The sequence below is a fragment of the Leuresthes tenuis genome, unplaced genomic scaffold (assembly GCF_036924035.1).
Source record: "Leuresthes tenuis unplaced genomic scaffold, fLeuTen1.0.hap1 SCAF_6, whole genome shotgun sequence".
In the NCBI taxonomy this organism is placed as follows: domain Eukaryota; kingdom Metazoa; phylum Chordata; class Actinopteri; order Atheriniformes; family Atherinopsidae; genus Leuresthes; species Leuresthes tenuis.
In genome coordinates this window covers 18,129,227-18,146,470 of record NW_027325360.1, presented here as the reverse complement: position 1 = coordinate 18,146,470, position 17,244 = coordinate 18,129,227, and the positions used below count along the sequence as shown (strand labels likewise).

Below are 17,244 nucleotides of genomic sequence, written 5' to 3'. Positions count from 1 at the left end.
CTAACTTTACAACATGCTAACACCATATAGAGAATGTGTTTATTTTCTCAGGATGAAAAAGCTATTTCATAGCAGAACCATAAGTGAGAATCAGATTTACAAACCATGCAAACTATACTTATGTATTACAAACATCCAGTCCAGTAATAAATGTCCTCTGTTAACTCATGTCACCCGCATGTTGTGTTCAAAGAATACAAAAGTGATGATTTCGTTTAGTTCTTCAATCCGAAGGACAAAAGGAGCCCGCACTGAAGTGTAGGCAGCGTAATGAGAAGAAACAAGAGGAAAGGAAATACATTGAGGAAACGCAGGAGGAGAGCAATGAACAAGTAATCAAATACTGCAGACAGTTCCCATAAAACGGTTTCCCTAACAAGATTGTGGGGAGTGTGAATCCATCTGTTTGCCTGAGAGCATTACAAGTGTCAGCGGTGAAGTAAGGCTTTAGGATCGATGCTGGCCATGATGGATGGAGGAGACGAATGGTCGGATGTATGGTTTGGAAATTATGTGTTTTCTATTAAGCAAAGGGAAATTGAAGTTAATTTCATTTGTATTTTTTTTTTAATTCAACAAAGTTTTTTTTTTAATATTAGTCTCAAGCCATGAGATGCTCCAATTTTCCCTCAGCGTCATCCAAGAAGCCAATCTAATTGTGCCTTAGTTCACAGTTTGAAATGCGATTACTCGTGCGGGAAACAACTCTTAGCAGGCAAAGCAAGTAACCTACACACCTAGGTGTGTAGATTTAAAGCATTTACAAACCTACTGTATTTACAATATCCAACCGGTTGTTTTTGGATGACAGGAAGAGGGGATAAAAGTAACAAAACCAGCCAGATATGCTAGTTTCTTTCTTTTTTTAACATGATTTGATTAACATGCAGAGGTTATACACATGATACCAGTAAGTGTTTCACTGCTGGCTGCAGATCAGGTCACTGGAGTTGCATGAAAGCCACCATAGACACATGAGCTCCCAAATAATGAGGAAACTCAAGCAATTTGCCTGCAGATTAGTAAAAGTCTCCAGAGTACCGTAGATGGCACTCAGGAAGGCCATGTTGTTCCTTTGTGTCAGAACTCCAGTCTACAGCACAGAGACAAATAACAGAAACTCTTTGTTCAAACACTTACCAAAAATATGTATCATTTCTTTATTAACATTTGAAATTCTGATATCCATACAATACACAGCTGCAAAGTGGTAAAAATCCAGTTCAAACATATATACAGCGCACACATTTTCTCCTCCTGCCCACCTCATCAGTGTCCTCCTTACATGTGATTACATGTGATCCTCGTTACATGTGATCACATGTGATCCTCGTTACATGTGATCACCGTTACATGTGATCACATGTGATCCTCCTTACATGCGATCACATGTGATCCTTGTTACATGTGATCACAAAGCACACAAACCATGTGGCTGCGAAAGTGCATTAAGTTTTCAGCACTGAGTGTCCCCTCGACGCAGTACAGGAAGTGTCAGACCCTTTCGTCGCATGTCACATTCACTGAGTGCTCTGGCTGATCTGAGGGCTCATCACGATTAGCCAATCAATGGTCTCTTCCAGGAATCTCATGTTGTAGTGGGACGCTATGTTCCGAAACACAGCGATCTGCTCAGAGAAGCCCTTTAAACAGAAAGAAGAAGAGAGCCGAGTCAAACAGAACCCATCGTGTGCTTTTACATGCTAAATTAAATAATGTAATATGTTTAAGAGTGGAAACCTTGGTTGAGAAAGTCAGGTCGAAGTCTCCGGCACATCCACAGTAGAGGGGCATGTTTGCCTCCTTCACCCCTTTGCATTTGGTGCACACCTTAAATTCAAAAAGAGTTTTGAGTAGTGAACACCAGTTACACGTTGTTTTTTTAAAACTGGACATTTGTATGACGTGTAACACACCTACAGTGCACTCACTGTCTACTCTACTAAGCTTCCAAGTGAGATCCCATGCAACAGCTCTGGTACGTATTCAAAGTTCTTGTTGATTTCATCACAACTCTGATCAACATTGAAATGACAATAGTGAAATTTTTCTAATTTAACTACAAGTCTAAACTTGTAGCTAACATTAGAATTAAATCAACTGATCTACGCTGGCTGCCAGAACTCAGCAGCGCATCATATCAAACTCAATACTGTTTAAAAGCCGTTTTAGAACTTCACAGTGGTCTGCAGCCCTCTCAGCCTCCGCAGACGGACATTTTTCAACGCAAGCGGACAGACGCGGTCCTCAAAAAAAATAAAAGCCAACAACATATAGTCTCAGGTGATGACATTACACACGGATCTAATACTGACTGGTTGGAAGTTAGCTCCAGCTAGAGCCTGGAGGGGCTGACAATAACTGATTTTACAACAAAGAGGACAAAACGCTAAAACCTGTGAAAAGGGCATAGGGAAAAAAACTATTACCACAGCTCAATCTTTATTCATTTAACATTAGGTTATCTTTTTCACAGAAGAGCAGAATGCTGTAACTTCGAGTCATGCAATTACGAGGCACCAACACAGAGTGTACAGAGAACCATGTTCAGCCCTTTACACTTAAAGAAAGCATCACGGCAGGTTGCATGTTTATGCTCAGAGGGCTCATTTTCAGCAGAGTATTTCTGAGCAGGGTTTTACTCACCAGGTCCTGCAGCGTGTAACTCATAAGTTTCTTCTGCAGAGCTTCTACCAGAGCCATCTCAACAGACTCTGTCTCATACTGCGCCTGGCAGTTTGAGCAGAACCACTGCGGCAGGACAGATCCGTCCTGAGGAAACGACACAGTTCACGCCCCCCCTTAGATTTTTGAAAAGGAATTACAGTGTAATAGCTCTGAGGCCGTTTGTACAAGCTGTAAACTTACCTGTGCCACTGATGGGTCCTTGCAAAGGTCAAGGTCCCGGCAGAAGTTGCAGTGGTGGCAGATGACTTCTGGTAGGATGTAGGAGTTACACGGGTCCCGGAACTGGGCTTCCTCTGAAAACTCTCCGACATCCACGAGACGCAGAAGGTCTCTCTTCAGCTTGTTCACTTGATTCACAATGTTGGCATCAAGTGAAAGAACCTAAAAAGAGGAAAAACAGGGAGAACTCTGAAGAACTGGTGCATCAGTTGCAATTCAACCACAGAACTTGGCCCATAATGTGGCACTTAGCAATATACCTGGCAGACATATTTGATAAACTCCAGCGCTGGGTTGTTGAGTGCCAGGTGGGATCCAGGCAAGACGGGGAACATCTCCGAGGTCTGGGTCACGCTCCTGGTCCCCGTCACCTTTTTCTGGATTTTCTGAGTGATGGTGAAAATGTTCTGCGTCAGCTCGCCTGCCACATATTCCTGGGAGAAAGTGATCATTCCTGTGGAGGAAACCATTGAAAGCTGTTCAAGCGTAACAAACAGTGGCTTGCAGAACGTCTAAGGGATACAATATACGGTTCCTGACTAATAAATTGTCAGCGGGCTCCTAAACCACATCTCACCAGGAAGCGCACTCGAGTCTCCGAGTGCTTGCTGGGAAGCCTGGCTGCCTCCCCGTCTTTTGATGGGTGTTGCTCCAGGAGCGTTGCGTCTCAGCTCCTCTTTCATGCTGTGGTACACTGCAGCAATGTAGGCTGGCATAGGAAGGGTGTGTGTTAGACATGATGACAGAAAAACCTGGGAAAAGATGATATGTGTATATATGTTTTGTTTTTTTCCCTTACCTGAGACGATCATGAGGAAGTATTTCTGGCAGGAGGCTGCTTGGGGAAGATACTGCATGATATTCCAGTTGCTCTCAATAAGCTCCTCGACTTCATCGGTTTCTCCATCATCTTCTTCACCATTGTCCTCTTCTTCATCCTCGCTGCCGTCCTCATCTCCCTCCCCTTGTCTGCTTTTCTTCTGCTTGTCACCTCCCTGAGGACGGCAGTCGTGTTGGGAGAGTAAGCTTTAATAATTTAAACTTTAACTTGTGAAAATAAACTGGTGAGAGATGAGGGTTTGTTGTACCTCCCCACACAAGATGCTGGAAGGCAGTTTGCCTTTCACACCTCCATAGTTGGCCGGGTCCATCCACAATAGAAACTCCCAACATCGTGAGAAGGAGATGGACAGAGAGTGGAAGATTTCTCTGGAATGTATACTGGAGGTGAAACAGAAAAAGGGGTTTGACAGGTCTCCAGGCACATATAACGAGACAATCGAAACTGAAAATGGTAACTTAAATAGTGTACATAAAGTACATAAATAGTATATAAAACACACTGCAGCTTGTTTGAGTCAGACAACATTCATAAAAACTGATGTAATGTCTCTATCCAATAGGACCACATGACGACACTGTATTTTCGTGCCGCCATATTTGTGTCGGCCCGCAGGTTACAGCGTTGTCATGTTACCAGAACAAGTGGAGTAGCAGGAAAATCAGCGACAGACCCAAAGTTGACGTTATTTGAAAGATGCCAGGAATATGTTGTGCTGTCGGCTGTGATAGCAGTCGACAAAGAAACCCCAAAATGTAGTTTTAGTCCGTCCCAAAGGTAGACCGGCGGAATAAACGGTTGGCTGCAATACAAAGAGACCACTGGCAGCCAATGGCTGACTCCAGGCTGTGCAATCAACACTTTGTGTCCCATAAGTCCTCAACTCCATCTCATTTTTATTTTAGTTATTGGAAACCCCTCACAAAACACACCAAAAACATGATTAACTTCAGATGCCATATGATTAACGCTGACGCGACGTTACCTAACGTGATGTTAGCTATCTCAGTGGAGATCCACATCGTGTCTTATGCTAAGGTTAGTTAACTTTATCTGACTACAGTACACTCAAACGCTGTGGTTTGAGCTGATGTCAGTCACTAATTAACTATTATTCATACCTACTTTTGTCGTGGGTCCTTAAATACAATGAAATACGGTAGTTACTCATCAGCCTCTTCATAAGTGGCCACTGTCTAATGCAAAAAACTAAGGAGAACTGTGAAATTGGACACACGTGACATCAGTGGGACCCATGGATAATAATACATTGGCATTACTTTGCGATGCATGTATCATCCACTTCCATTAGTGTGATGAGCTTTAAATGTGTCTCTTAACTGAAATCACTTCCTATGAAGGAGACCACAAAAACATCTGAGGGATCAACAAAAGCAATTACGCCGTCAGGGTTTTGGCTCTTATTTCAGACCACTGAAGACAAACAAACACAAACATCTGTTGGCTGAGCCATCTGTGTGTCTGTATCTGGAGATTAAAAACAAACGATGGAAGCAATCAAGCTTTCATCAGTAACATTTAAATACTGTGTGAATACAAACGTTTGGGGCTGGAAATACAGAAACAAGAATCAGGAATAAAGCTCGTGTGCATACAATGCAGGTGTAACCTGACCTGTTGGTGATGTATTCCACGTAGGCAATAGCGTCGTCTATCCTGCGCTTTTTAGTGCACAAGATGATCCTGTTAAAGTTTCCGTATGCCACAGTTGAGCCCAGACGTTTAAACTCTGCAACCAACCTGACAGCAGAAAGAGGGAATAATTAACGGAGGAGCAGCATAACGCTCCTCTAGTGAATTCATCAGCAGAAGGACAGGCGTGAAAGGAGGAACCCATCATTGTTGATAGTCACAGGGCGCTTCATCTTCTCTAGTTTCTTCACAGGGTTCATTCGATTCAAAATCAGACACCAATAGTATTGTATAATATTATAATCATATCATACTATCTATTCAAATACAGCCGATTTAGTACATTTTAATACAAACAGTGATTGTGTAATAGTAGCCCAGCTCATGTCAGTGGAACCTGCATGGAGCCTAAGAGATTTACTGCTGTTATCAAGGTTATCGGTACAAAGCATTTAAGCCATATGAAAAACAAACTTACATTATACTCAGTTACACTTATTACAGTCCACACACATTTCCATCAGACAGTCCTTTGGAAGGGAAGCTGAGGCTGTTGCAACACTCTCTTAAACCAGACTCTTGACAAAAAGGGTAATTTGCCACGTGGAACCGTTTGAACAGACTAGTTTAGCTCCAACGCATTAAACCCAGAAAACCCAGAGGTAGACCGGTAACTCCTGTGTTCTGCAAGGTCAACTTACTGTTTTTGTCAGCGGTAATCTATGCCATTTTTCAAAGGCAGAAAGGTGGATCTGACAGCAGTGTGTTCCAAACATCTTGTTGTTTCATTTGGATCTTTTTAGGTGGTTCAAATATGTAACGCTGCAGAGCCCTTTTTACACAGCCAAACACTGAGGTTTGCTTCTATTCTCTTGTACGCTTCTCCAAAAACAGAATGTCAGCTTTAGGTAATACAGTGACTGAAACTGACACTATCCCTTTAAAAGATATGATGAGGTCAGTGTCCACCTGTTAATAAACACCATTTAATTTCGTTTTCTTAACAAAGCTCTCAAGACTGAAAAAAAAGCTTCTTTTGCTTTTTTGTTGTTGTAGTAAAAGGGATTGTGCACTTACTGTAGAAACACCTTCTTCATCATGTTGTGCAGGGTGCGATGCAAGGCTGGGTCATACAGCAGAGAGCTCGGAGAACGCAGCCACCGGTAGAAGTGCATAACCTGGTTGTCTGCGTACACGTTGTGGTACTGTGTGATCTCCCTGACCCATCCAACCACCATGCTCTTTAAGATCCTGCTCAGACAACACGTACAGCACAGAGGGTTGAATAACGCATGACATTTTCTTCTGTGGCTTTGATGGCTCACAGCACAGATATGTACACACCTGAAGGTGTTGGAGCAGAGAGCCGTCTCATCGTAGCTAGCGAGAGAGCTTGCGCCCTGATTTCCTGACATCATCTCCTCCAACGAGGCCTGCTGGATCACATCAAAACTGACCCCCAGACTGGCTCCGCCCTCCATGTCGTTGACATGCTGGGACTGGAGGATGGTATTCACCGCCAGGCTCTGCAAGTCCAACTCCACACATGCTAGAAAAGAAGCGTAAAATACAGAAAAGCAGGAACTGACACGTTTAAAATAGATATTTTTGGAGAGATCCTGGTCTTTTGTGTACCTGTGGAATAGCATCCCTGTGCATTGATCTCCACAGAGCCCCTGTCATCGTTTTCCATGACCAGACGACTGTCATCCGCCTCTTTTCCTCCGAGGTCAGGCCTGGCTGTGGGTGAAAGCCACAGCAGGTGGTTGTGTTTCCGTAGATGTCTGGCTAGAAACAGGTCTGAGCCAAAGATGGACACATCCTGGGGCAGGTTCCCCACAGGTAAGTGGTAATACCTGAAGTGTGAGGTTTAAAACAGATTTATTAACTGTGCAGTGGGGATAAAAGACAAATCTGCAAAAGGAAGGGTGGGTTGTTCATACCTGGCCATATCAAAAGCCTGTGACAGGCAGCTGTCCAGGTTGAGATAATGGCGGATCATGCGCCGGGCACCGTGGCGTTGCCAGTCCAGCACATTGTAGCTGATCTCATCCACCACATGTACTGGCACGACTGGAAACTCCTCAAGCACCGGCATTCCTGCTGTCAGTCGCCTCAACTCCCAGTTTGACTGCACAGCGATGAGGGTGGGTCCACGTCGCTCCTCCTGTAAACGGCAACAGACAAAGTGAACATTTACTGATTTTGTGCCTTTAATATTTCACGACCAGCTAAACGATCTCCTGCAGAGCTTAACTTTGTCTTATAATATACAACCAATGTGTCACAAAAAGACGGACTGTATGTTAACTTTTGTTGTTTGCGAGGGCGCTATCAAACATGACTTTTCTTCAATATTGTAGCAAATACCAACAACGTATTCTACCTTGTAATTTAGCAGTATGCGCTGCAGAGCGCGGGAGATGGCCTTCATGTCATTTTCAGCCCGAACCTCGAAGGTGTGTTTCTCTGGAGGCAGAAGCTCCTCTGTGGTCTTCTCTAGGAGTGCTGTGCGCTCAGCGCTGTAGAGGTTACTCAGGTTGGGCATTTGGTTGCTTCGGACCTAAAAAATCCAAAACAAGTGACAAAACTTAAGCAGGCTGGAGAACAATGCATCGAGATTTTAGCACTGAGAGGAAAAATATTCGTCTCTAAGAGATCAAAACAAACACATTGAGATTTGTGTCATTCTTACGGTGTCCAGGACAAAGATGTTAGCTTTGCGTTGAGAGGGGATGAACAGTCCAAATAGGGCCTTGTGGCCCTGGGCGTGATGATATAAGTACATGTGGCGGACACTCCCTGTGAAGACATATCAAACCACAGTCATGTCAAACGTATTGAATACAGCTAAATTCACATGCAATTTATCAGACCATTATGAGGGAAACTGAAACCAACAAAGCAACAATCTCTGCAGGCTAATCTTCAGTGTTTCTTTAACAGGTCTTACCAGGTTCCAGGTAGCCGAACTGGGCCAGTGACCTCATCTCGAGGTGCTCCAAATCGAAGGTGTCAGCCTCCCTGCCAGCCAGATCTCTCACAACATGTTTGTTGACCATACACACACACCCGAGCTGCACCAGTGCACGGAACAGCAAGGGCACCTGTCAGGAGGAAGAGGAGCTCCCTAAATGCAGAACTCAACTCACAACAAACGTGCACTATTTCATTTACATTTCATACAAGACGAGGTCATTCGAGCTGGATTGGACACATGGGCCGAGCCTTCTGAGTCATGCTTTGTTAAAACACCGGGGATAAATAGATAGTAACCTGAGTTTCATAGACCCCTTCGATGTCTGGTGCAGAGAGGTCGGCGTTGATCTCATTAATGTGCTCCAGGTACATCTCCTCCGGCACGGAGTACTCGTAAAGGTAGTACACCACGTTGGAGCGAGGCAGCAAGCGGTTCACCTGAAGTCGCACAATCGTAGAAATGTATCTGATAAACCTTTTATGGAAACACGCCATTTCAACATATGCTGTGGCTGCATAATGTTGTCTTATTGCGGACCTTTTTGTATGTGGCTCCCTCCTCTTGTTTCGGGACTTTCTGGTTGACGTAGAAGACACGCGGGATGTTGAGTTTCATGCAGTGGAGGTCATTTCCAATCACAGCCCACAGCTTGTACAGACCAGGGTGGCTCGTCTCTGCGATCTGAGAGGTAGAACATGGACATTATGTCACAGATCACGTTTATCTATCTGGATTTTTCTTTATTTCTTTCTCCAACATCATCAAGTTAAACTGATACCAACGTGGTGACTTTGCCCTACCTGCACAATCTGCCACGGCATGTCCAGGATGCTGCGTGCTGTTCTGCGGAGGAAGCTTCCCAGGCCAGTGGTGGGGCCATCTCTGATCACTCCACCACCAACAGGTTGAGCCTCGCCATCCAGCAGCTTCCTCCTCTTCTTTCTCTCCTTCCTTTGCCTTATCTGCAGCTCCCACTTTTTCTTATGGTACCGCAGCCACACCAGCCGCTCCTCCTACATAACAACATAGTTGCTAAAACTTCTGCTTTTTCCTGACATCACTATGATCACAGCATGTCAAATTGAATGGCGAGACTAGAAGGAAGTGCATTGACTGTGCTTTTTTCTGACCCGTGTCGTCCCCGTAGGAGGGGGAGGTCCCAGGATTTCTCTCCAGGACTGTGTGAGCTCCAGGTCCTGAGACTCCACCTGGCTGTCACCTCCCTGTGAAGCCCGCTTCCGCTTGGTGCTGATGAGGATGGCTGGCTGCAGTGGTCTGGCGGGCATCCCAAAGTCCTCCATGTCTGCAGCTTGGCCTGCTTCAAGAGGCTGATGGGCCACCTGAGGGAGATAGAGAAAAAGTAAATGATGGAGCAGCAAAATGGGCTTTAACCAGGGGAGACTCAGTGTGTGAAGTCAACCTACCTGTCTCTTGCCCTCACTGGTAAACAGCTCACTTATTTTCTTTTGCTTGTAGATATCGTTTTTCTCCAGGAGTTTCTTGTGAAGCCAATCAGGATGCCTCACTCTGGGAACTGGATTCTTCACCTGATGATGAACAGAAGCCATTTAAAAATCAAATGTCCAAAATGACCCTGAAATCGACTTAAAGAATTTACAATTTAATCTTTAACCTGTTGCAGAGCTGCAGGGATGGTGATGATCTTCTGGATTGCACTACCCAGTCTCTCTATATAATAGCTCCAGTCAAGGATCTGGAAAAGCCCAAAACAAGAAGAAATATAAAATGACAGAAGGTAACTAAAGGCTCGTTTCTCTGTTTATTTCATTTTAGGTGTTCTTCAGAGCCGTTCTTCAGACTCACAGAGCGGATGTCCAAGTCATGCAGGCTGGGCATCTTCAACCACTTTCTGAGGAAATGTTTCTTCACACTGGGCTCTGCCTGGAAGATGGCCAGAGGAACGGCCCTGAAGGCGAGAAAGAGATTCATTAGTATCAAACCCAAGGCTTTTTTTTTTGCCACTAACATTACAAAGTGAATGCGCTTCACATTCATTTGGGGAACAGCTATAGGATCATCTTATTTGTATTTGATGCTGCTCACACCGGGAAATCCATCATATCTACCATCACGACAGGGTGTTTGTTTTTTGTTTTTTTGCCCATTAGGATGGAGGGGTGAATGGCATACAACAAGTGTCCTTATTCAGACATGGGGTGCCATTATGGTACCTGAACCAGGACCACCACCATCTTAATTCATACAGTCTACAGACAGACTTAAGGAATCTGTAGCATTATTCCCTGGTTTATTCTCACGGCTCCTGCCCCACCTCTCTGTAACGGGGGATCCCTCAGGTTTACGGGAGATGACGTAGCGACAGCTCAGACCAGCATCTTTCACCATCTGGTCTCCCAGAAACTCGGCCAGTCGCTTGGCTGTGCTGATCGATGTGGATTTCTGCTCGCCGTAGTCCTCCAGCTTCCTGGACATTGAGCGATTCTCTGAAATCAGGTCAAACAGCTCTGCATCTGGCATATTGGCAGCCTGGAAAAATGAGCCAGGGGAAAATAATCAGCTTTTTGTGATGAAGATTAAAGCAGGAACGAGGAATGTTTCTTTTGTTTTGTCTAAAATGTTGCGAAAAGAAAGTACAAAAAAAACCAACTTGAAAACAAAGGACAGTTTCCCAGCAGCTGATCCTTGACATTTACCTTGCTGTAAAGGACATCGAGCCAGTAGTCGGCCACTTTGGCCACAGAAGCGTAAACTTCCTCCAAAGTGGTACCTTTGAGGAAAGCTTCAAACACGGATGACTGGAAAATCTTAATGAGCTGGAGCTCCCCTCTTCTCTTCACTTCAAAACCTTTGAGCTCAGCCAGAGAGCCATCCTCGTTGAACACAGCATACCTTAAAACAACAGGGAGATGTTAAATCCCTCGTTCCAATATCCTCACACAACAGATGCCAGATCAGCTGGAGTTCAATCATTTAATCATAGAAAATTAAACACTGGCACACCTCTTCTTCAGCTTCTTGCCTTCCTCTTTTGATGCCGGCAGGATCATTGCCAGGTACGGTCCATCCACTTCAAAGAAGATGCTGTTCTCTGACCTGATGTTGTAAGTGAGCGACGCGGGATCGACCAGCTCGTGGTACTGGTCGTTAGTGAATCCCTCCTTTACCATAATGTTCAGCATTGCCCCCGGGTAGGAGATGGTCACCTTGGGCTTCTTCTCATTGCTGGTTTTTACCACAAAGTTCTCAGGGAAGGTGTTGGGGAGGACGCACCAGATACCATCAGTGTCCAACTCAAGGGGCCTCCTGGGTCACAAAGGACACGAGACAAAAATTAAGTCCTAATGAAGCAGGACTAATACATGCAAATACTTTGACTTTATACGTTTATAAAAGCCACAATGGTTACAGAACAAAAACATGAAGGAGCTGAATCCAAGCCCCTATGTTAGGAAACGTCTACAGACAAAAACATGTTAACGAAACCATCGATCTCAGGAAACTTCCCTCTTCGATCTGGTGTCACATGAGCTACACGATACTCACCCTATTTGTTCTATGAGCTCTCTGGCCTGTGTGATAATGTTGGCTCCAGTGTAGCACACAATACCAGCCATCTCCATGGAGTACCAGCGGGCCCTGATGGAGACAGTACAAGTGACATGAGGTCAGCAGCACGGACCCATTTCACAACGGCAAAAGGTTTAAATAACAGTGAGAGTGGATATGTGACGATGAGCACTGAAGGTGGGCCCTACCCTTTCCTCATGACGTAGCCATAGAACGAGTTCAGAATGCATTTGTGAGCCAGTTGAAGAGACTCGTACAGGATCTCCATGTTTTTGCAGCGCTTCACCTCAGCAGCATCTCCGCTGTCCTGAGCTGCCGACAGCTTCTTCTTCCACACCTTCGACAAAGAAAGTAGCACATAGAACAAAAATTTTTTAAAAAAACCCGCTGAGCAACTGGAAACGAGTTCAATGTGCAATTACAAATGAATGATGGTCCAAAGACTGAAGAGCTGTGGAGATTTAAGGTCACATACCTTGTGAAGTCCTTTGAATTCATAACGCCGATCCCTGAAAGCTCTGACGGTGTCAACGTAAAAGGAGTTTTCTCTCTGACAGATGGTGGTGACGCGCTCCTCCAGCCTGGTGACGTGTATCTTCTTATAGGCCTTCCTACAGTAGTCTGACAAAGAAAAAAAACATCCTCAACTAAGCTCTGGCAACCAGACAGCAGTTAGGACAGCCTGTAACAAATCTACAGCAAGGACACCAAGAACAGGCAGTACCTGCCAGACGTTTCTTCTCGTGCTTGGCCTGTTCCTCCCTGTTGAGAGTGTGGAAGGCCCGAGGCCGCCCGTTGGGAAACAGCGGGGGGAACTTTTCGGACTCAAGCTGCTGCTGGATGCGGTGGAACTCACTGCGGCTTGCAGGCACTGCAGACAGAATAATATTCTTTGAAAGTCAAAGAAAAATGGACTTGTTCAGTATCTTAAAATGCCACAATTGTAAAACGCTAACTTACTGATTTCCCCTCTCCATTGCCAGGCCATCTTCCTTTGGCAGGTGGCACCGGGCTTGTTAAAGTCACAGGCAGCACACGTGGCCTCATCAACCATAGCCGACGGCTAAAAAGATGATAACGACACTGAACCTCCTGCATTTCAACGGCATTTGCTACATAACTTTGGATGTTTGAATTTTACCTGCAGGCGGTTGGTGAGAATGATATTTGGGTACATGGCACCCACATCCAGATGGTAGATGAGGGGACATTCAATCCTGTTTGGAACCTCCTTCAAGGAAGTCAGCTTCTCTTTTATTTCGTCACACACCTGATGAAATACCAGAGATGTTTCAAGTCACAGATCAAAAAAAAAAAAATCATGCTCAGAAAAAAAAGAAAAGAAAAAAAAAAAGGCCAACTTACCTCATTAAAGTTGGTAACTTGGTCCAGAGGGATTTTTTCCTCTTCCTCAACAGCGTGACGCATTGTTCTCTCAACTCTTTGCAGCAGGAAGTCAAAAGCAGCTGGGTTCTGTGAACACATCGCACCAAACGCTCGCTTAAAAACACACAAACATGAGAAAGAAACAGCAGCACAGAGAGGAAGTGAGCGTGGCTACCATTTTAAAACGACAGGGGATGTCACTACGAAATACTCCAGACTCCAGCGCCTCCACGTGTCCCCCCACATAGGTTTCAGAGTCCAAGACGTGACCGTTGTCTGTCAGTTTGTTGAAGACCTGCTCCTGCTTGTTGGGAAACACGATGTTTGCATGGAAGGCCTGCACCATGAGCAAGGCTTCACACAGAGTCCCAGAACCTTTACGCAGCACCTATTGGCAAGCAGACCATACAAGAAAAAGGAAAGAATAATCATTCAAAGGCAAAAGTTTAGTGGATTATTCAAGACCTCGTGCACAACACACAGCTGAGACTAACCTCATCAGGCTCCATGGGGATGATGGTACACAGAGCAAAGATGAAGGGGTGAACGTATTTCATGTAAAGGTAATACGTGGCCACAGCATCTGACACAGAGTAGGTTGCCAAGGTCTGGCAGAAAGAAAGAGAAAATAAAAAGCAAACACCCCTTTAAATCAATTGAAGTCTTTGTTTTCTGGGCTGGAAAAGCTGAATCCCTTTTCTGTACCTGTGGTTCCTCAGTTGCCATGCGGCACATCTCCTCTGGGTCCAACTCCACTGGGTCGTAACCCAATTTAGCCTTCGCTGCTGCCTTCAGATTGTGGCTTCCAACAGGTAAGTAACTGTCTCTCTTTACCCACCTGACACACGGGAGACGTAGGTTGGAAGGATGAAGTCATTGATTCATTTAACTGAAAAGAAATGTGAAGTGTTCCCACCTTAGGCAGTCCATGTGGATGGCTTGACTGGACTTGTACTCTCCCTGGCTGTCCTTCTGAAAACCGATCTCTCTGTGCATGCTAAGCCCATGGAGAGTAGCCCGAGTTTCGATAAAAGGCCTAGAGAGATTCAAAACAATATCAGAAAAAAAGTAGATACAAACTTTGGTAGATGTTGATAACAGCAGTGCCTCGAGGTCACGGCCTGTGCCTTGTGTACTTTTCACCACACTCTGAATCTTTTTAAATATCATGAGCTGAAGATTATGAAAGACCCAAATTCCGACTCAGCTTCACAACGATGCTCTTTTTATACCTAATCATGGTACGTAATTAGTTTGATGAACTGTCAGATTTTCCACAATGTGTTTTTTTTTTCCTTCTTTCTTTGCAACTGTCAATTTTTAAACATGTTGCAGGCATTAATTCACAATGAATTAGCCATTTCTTTTACTAAAACAACTATTTTCCAGATTCAACATTTGATATAATGCTCGTCTGCTGTGCTCAATTAAATCCAAGATTTCGGTGATTAACACTGTTCTTATCTATATTTCACATTGTTGGGGGATGTTCAACAAAAAAAATGTCCCTATAAAGAAAACTCACCAATCAAAGAAGTCTCCGTTGTATGTTACGAAGATGTTGGGTTTGGTTTCTTGAACGTGATCAAACCACCTCTGAATGAGAGCAGCCTGCAGCCAAAGCCATGTAGCGACATGCTATTACACTAGCACAACAATCCATCAATACACATAAAACAAAGTGCTGCGATTTGTGTCTACTGCAGCGGAACTACAAACCTCATCGTCCTCATTGAAAACAGTGAAAGGCCCGTCATATTCAGGTTTGGGAGTGAACTCAAAATCCTCAATGTTCTCAGAGACAATCTCTCTGTTTGTGATCAGAAACCCCTGGAAAAAAATTATCAAGAGCTGTCAAAACTGACGCTAACAATACGGACTGAATCATGACCTTGTAAGTCCCAGGAAACACACCTGTCCATCGATCATGTAAGATATCATCATGATCTGATCCGTCTCTGCGTCTGGGAATTTCAGCGGAAGTTTGGTGGTCTCGATGTCAAAAGCCAAAACGACTGGATCCTAAAGGAAGAAACGAGGGAAACCGTGTTCAACAGAAACGCTCTGGGATGCTGAATGGTTAGGACTGTATTACGGATCGTGATGCTGAGAATATAAATGACTAAATCTTCATACTGGGCGCTCGACAAGGTCGTCTCTGCGTACGATCTCTGGCGGATAAGCGCTGCCCCTGTATCGAACATTGTACCAGTGAGCCTGAGCAAAGAAAAGAAAGCCCAGATCAGAACGGCCAGCAAAAGCGCCTGAAGGAAATTCCCTAAACACAAGCACAGAAAATTGCTCTAACCACGTGTATCTTGAGATCGATGGACACTCGCACGTGGTAAGGTACATCGTACTCTCTCATGTCCACTATGTTGTCTAACTGATCTGCAATGCTCTTTAACAGCACGTCTTCATCTGCTGTGGTCACGCTGCCTCCAGACAAGGCGCTGGAAGGAAAAAACGATCATACATCATGAAAAAATAACAAAAAAAAATATCTCAACATAAACCTCTCAGGGCGGGGCTGATGGCTTACTGTTACCTTGACAACATTGAGGTGTAGGCATCATTGGACTGCTCCCTCTCTCTGTTCTTGCGTACAGCCGGAGCGATGTCCCGCTTGACTTTGACGAGGTCGTCCACGGTATTGAACAACAGCTTGATGTAGCTTCTTTTCAGGCCAACTAGATGGTTTGGCTGGCGAGAGCAGGTTGTTGTGTTTAAATCTTACAGCTTTTGTTTAAGGATCATTAAGGAATCACTCGAATGCTGTCAAAATGAGGCTAAAGGCAAAGCTCTCACCAAGTCCAGGTCCTCTTTTGGGAGAGTTTCCAGCTTTGCCACCTTTCCTTGGAACTTCTTAGACAGGTATGAAATGACCTCTCTGTCACAGTTCTGGAAATAACATAGTTTTCAAGATTTTTGTTTAATCATAATTACATGACAAGAATCAAAGCGAAGTCACAGACTTACCTTTTTAGTGGCGATGTAAAAGTAAGGCTTAAAGGGAAGAGCCACCTACAGACAGTGAATATCAGGAAAAACATGTCAGATTAGTGTGCATGTCTACGACTGTAGATTTACATGACTGTCTCCCAGAGAAGGGCTCATTAACTTATACTTCTACACACCTTGAACCTGCTTCCATCTTCCTGGATGAAATAATAATCCACGGCACTGATCATCCTCTTGTCTTCATCCAGGATCTCAGCCTACAAAATCAGGGGAGGAAAAAAACAAAATAAGCCTCGTCTGCAAACTCAACCCGATCCACTTAACACTGCGTGAACTTACAGGGTGCATGTTGATCAGCCAGCCTGTTTTCTCCCCCGGCTCGTTCATCCTGTCGAAACCGAAGCGCGCGTCCATGTCGTCGGTGAACTGGCTGCGCTCCAGCCGCTTGAGGGCCGACATCGAGGAGCCATCATCCCTGATTCAAACATGCAGCTGCATTAAGCGACAGCTCCTTCTAGCTTCTAGTTACCTACTTTATAAGCATCGGTGCGTTTACACTTACTGGTTTTCCTGGTCTCCTCCACTTTGTCCTCGGTCCGCCTTGAACCGTCCGCTGTTTTGCAAAACCATCGTCTACTGGGGTTTTCCGACAACAGAGCAGCAAAATTAAACAAACAGCCGCTCAGTTGTAACAAAAGAGCGAGTAAAGCCGCATTTGTAGAGACGTTGCTAGTAATTTAAAGCGTTTCTCTTGTGTCGTCCTCCGTCAGCGTATCTGACACGATTTGTGTTTTCTTGTTTTGGCGCGTTCTTGCAGTTGCCGCGAGATGACTGAGAGAAGAGGAAAACAAAGATCGTTTAAGTGACAAATATAACACTTTGCACCGTTTCACTGTCGCGTATATCATAATTCCGCTTTAAAACTACAGATTTTGCAATGCGACTATAAAAAAAAAACGCTGTTTTA

General features: G+C 44.6%; 1 protein-coding gene across 1 annotated transcript; it reads right to left on the bottom strand.

Annotated features, from left to right (window-relative positions):
• Window positions 1-1,136: 1,136 nt before the first annotated feature.
• pole (polymerase (DNA directed), epsilon) lies at window positions 1,137-17,086 on the bottom strand. The gene is made up of 49 exons (XM_072387989.1): window positions 16,840-17,086; window positions 16,617-16,752; window positions 16,454-16,534; window positions 16,296-16,340; window positions 16,125-16,217; window positions 15,865-16,019; window positions 15,625-15,769; window positions 15,453-15,533; window positions 15,231-15,338; window positions 15,036-15,146; window positions 14,842-14,927; window positions 14,233-14,352; window positions 14,022-14,154; window positions 13,811-13,924; window positions 13,492-13,704; window positions 13,296-13,403; window positions 13,072-13,200; window positions 12,891-12,993; window positions 12,655-12,801; window positions 12,406-12,551; window positions 12,119-12,267; window positions 11,907-11,999; window positions 11,364-11,666; window positions 11,057-11,252; window positions 10,675-10,889; window positions 10,206-10,308; window positions 10,015-10,095; window positions 9,806-9,928; window positions 9,512-9,721; window positions 9,182-9,394; window positions 8,919-9,062; window positions 8,678-8,818; window positions 8,355-8,508; window positions 8,097-8,203; window positions 7,788-7,964; window positions 7,345-7,568; window positions 7,037-7,257; window positions 6,746-6,950; window positions 6,479-6,652; window positions 5,384-5,509; window positions 3,996-4,128; window positions 3,707-3,902; window positions 3,485-3,616; window positions 3,168-3,361; window positions 2,869-3,069; window positions 2,647-2,772; window positions 1,741-1,830; window positions 1,390-1,643; window positions 1,137-1,251 (listed from the first exon to the last, which is right to left on the bottom strand). The coding sequence occupies exons 1-48, from the start codon at window positions 16,905-16,907 to the stop codon at window positions 1,521-1,523; spliced, it is 6,876 nt and encodes a 2,291-aa protein (XP_072244090.1). The 5' UTR covers window positions 16,908-17,086; the 3' UTR covers window positions 1,137-1,251; window positions 1,390-1,520.
• Window positions 17,087-17,244: the final 158 nt, after the last annotated feature.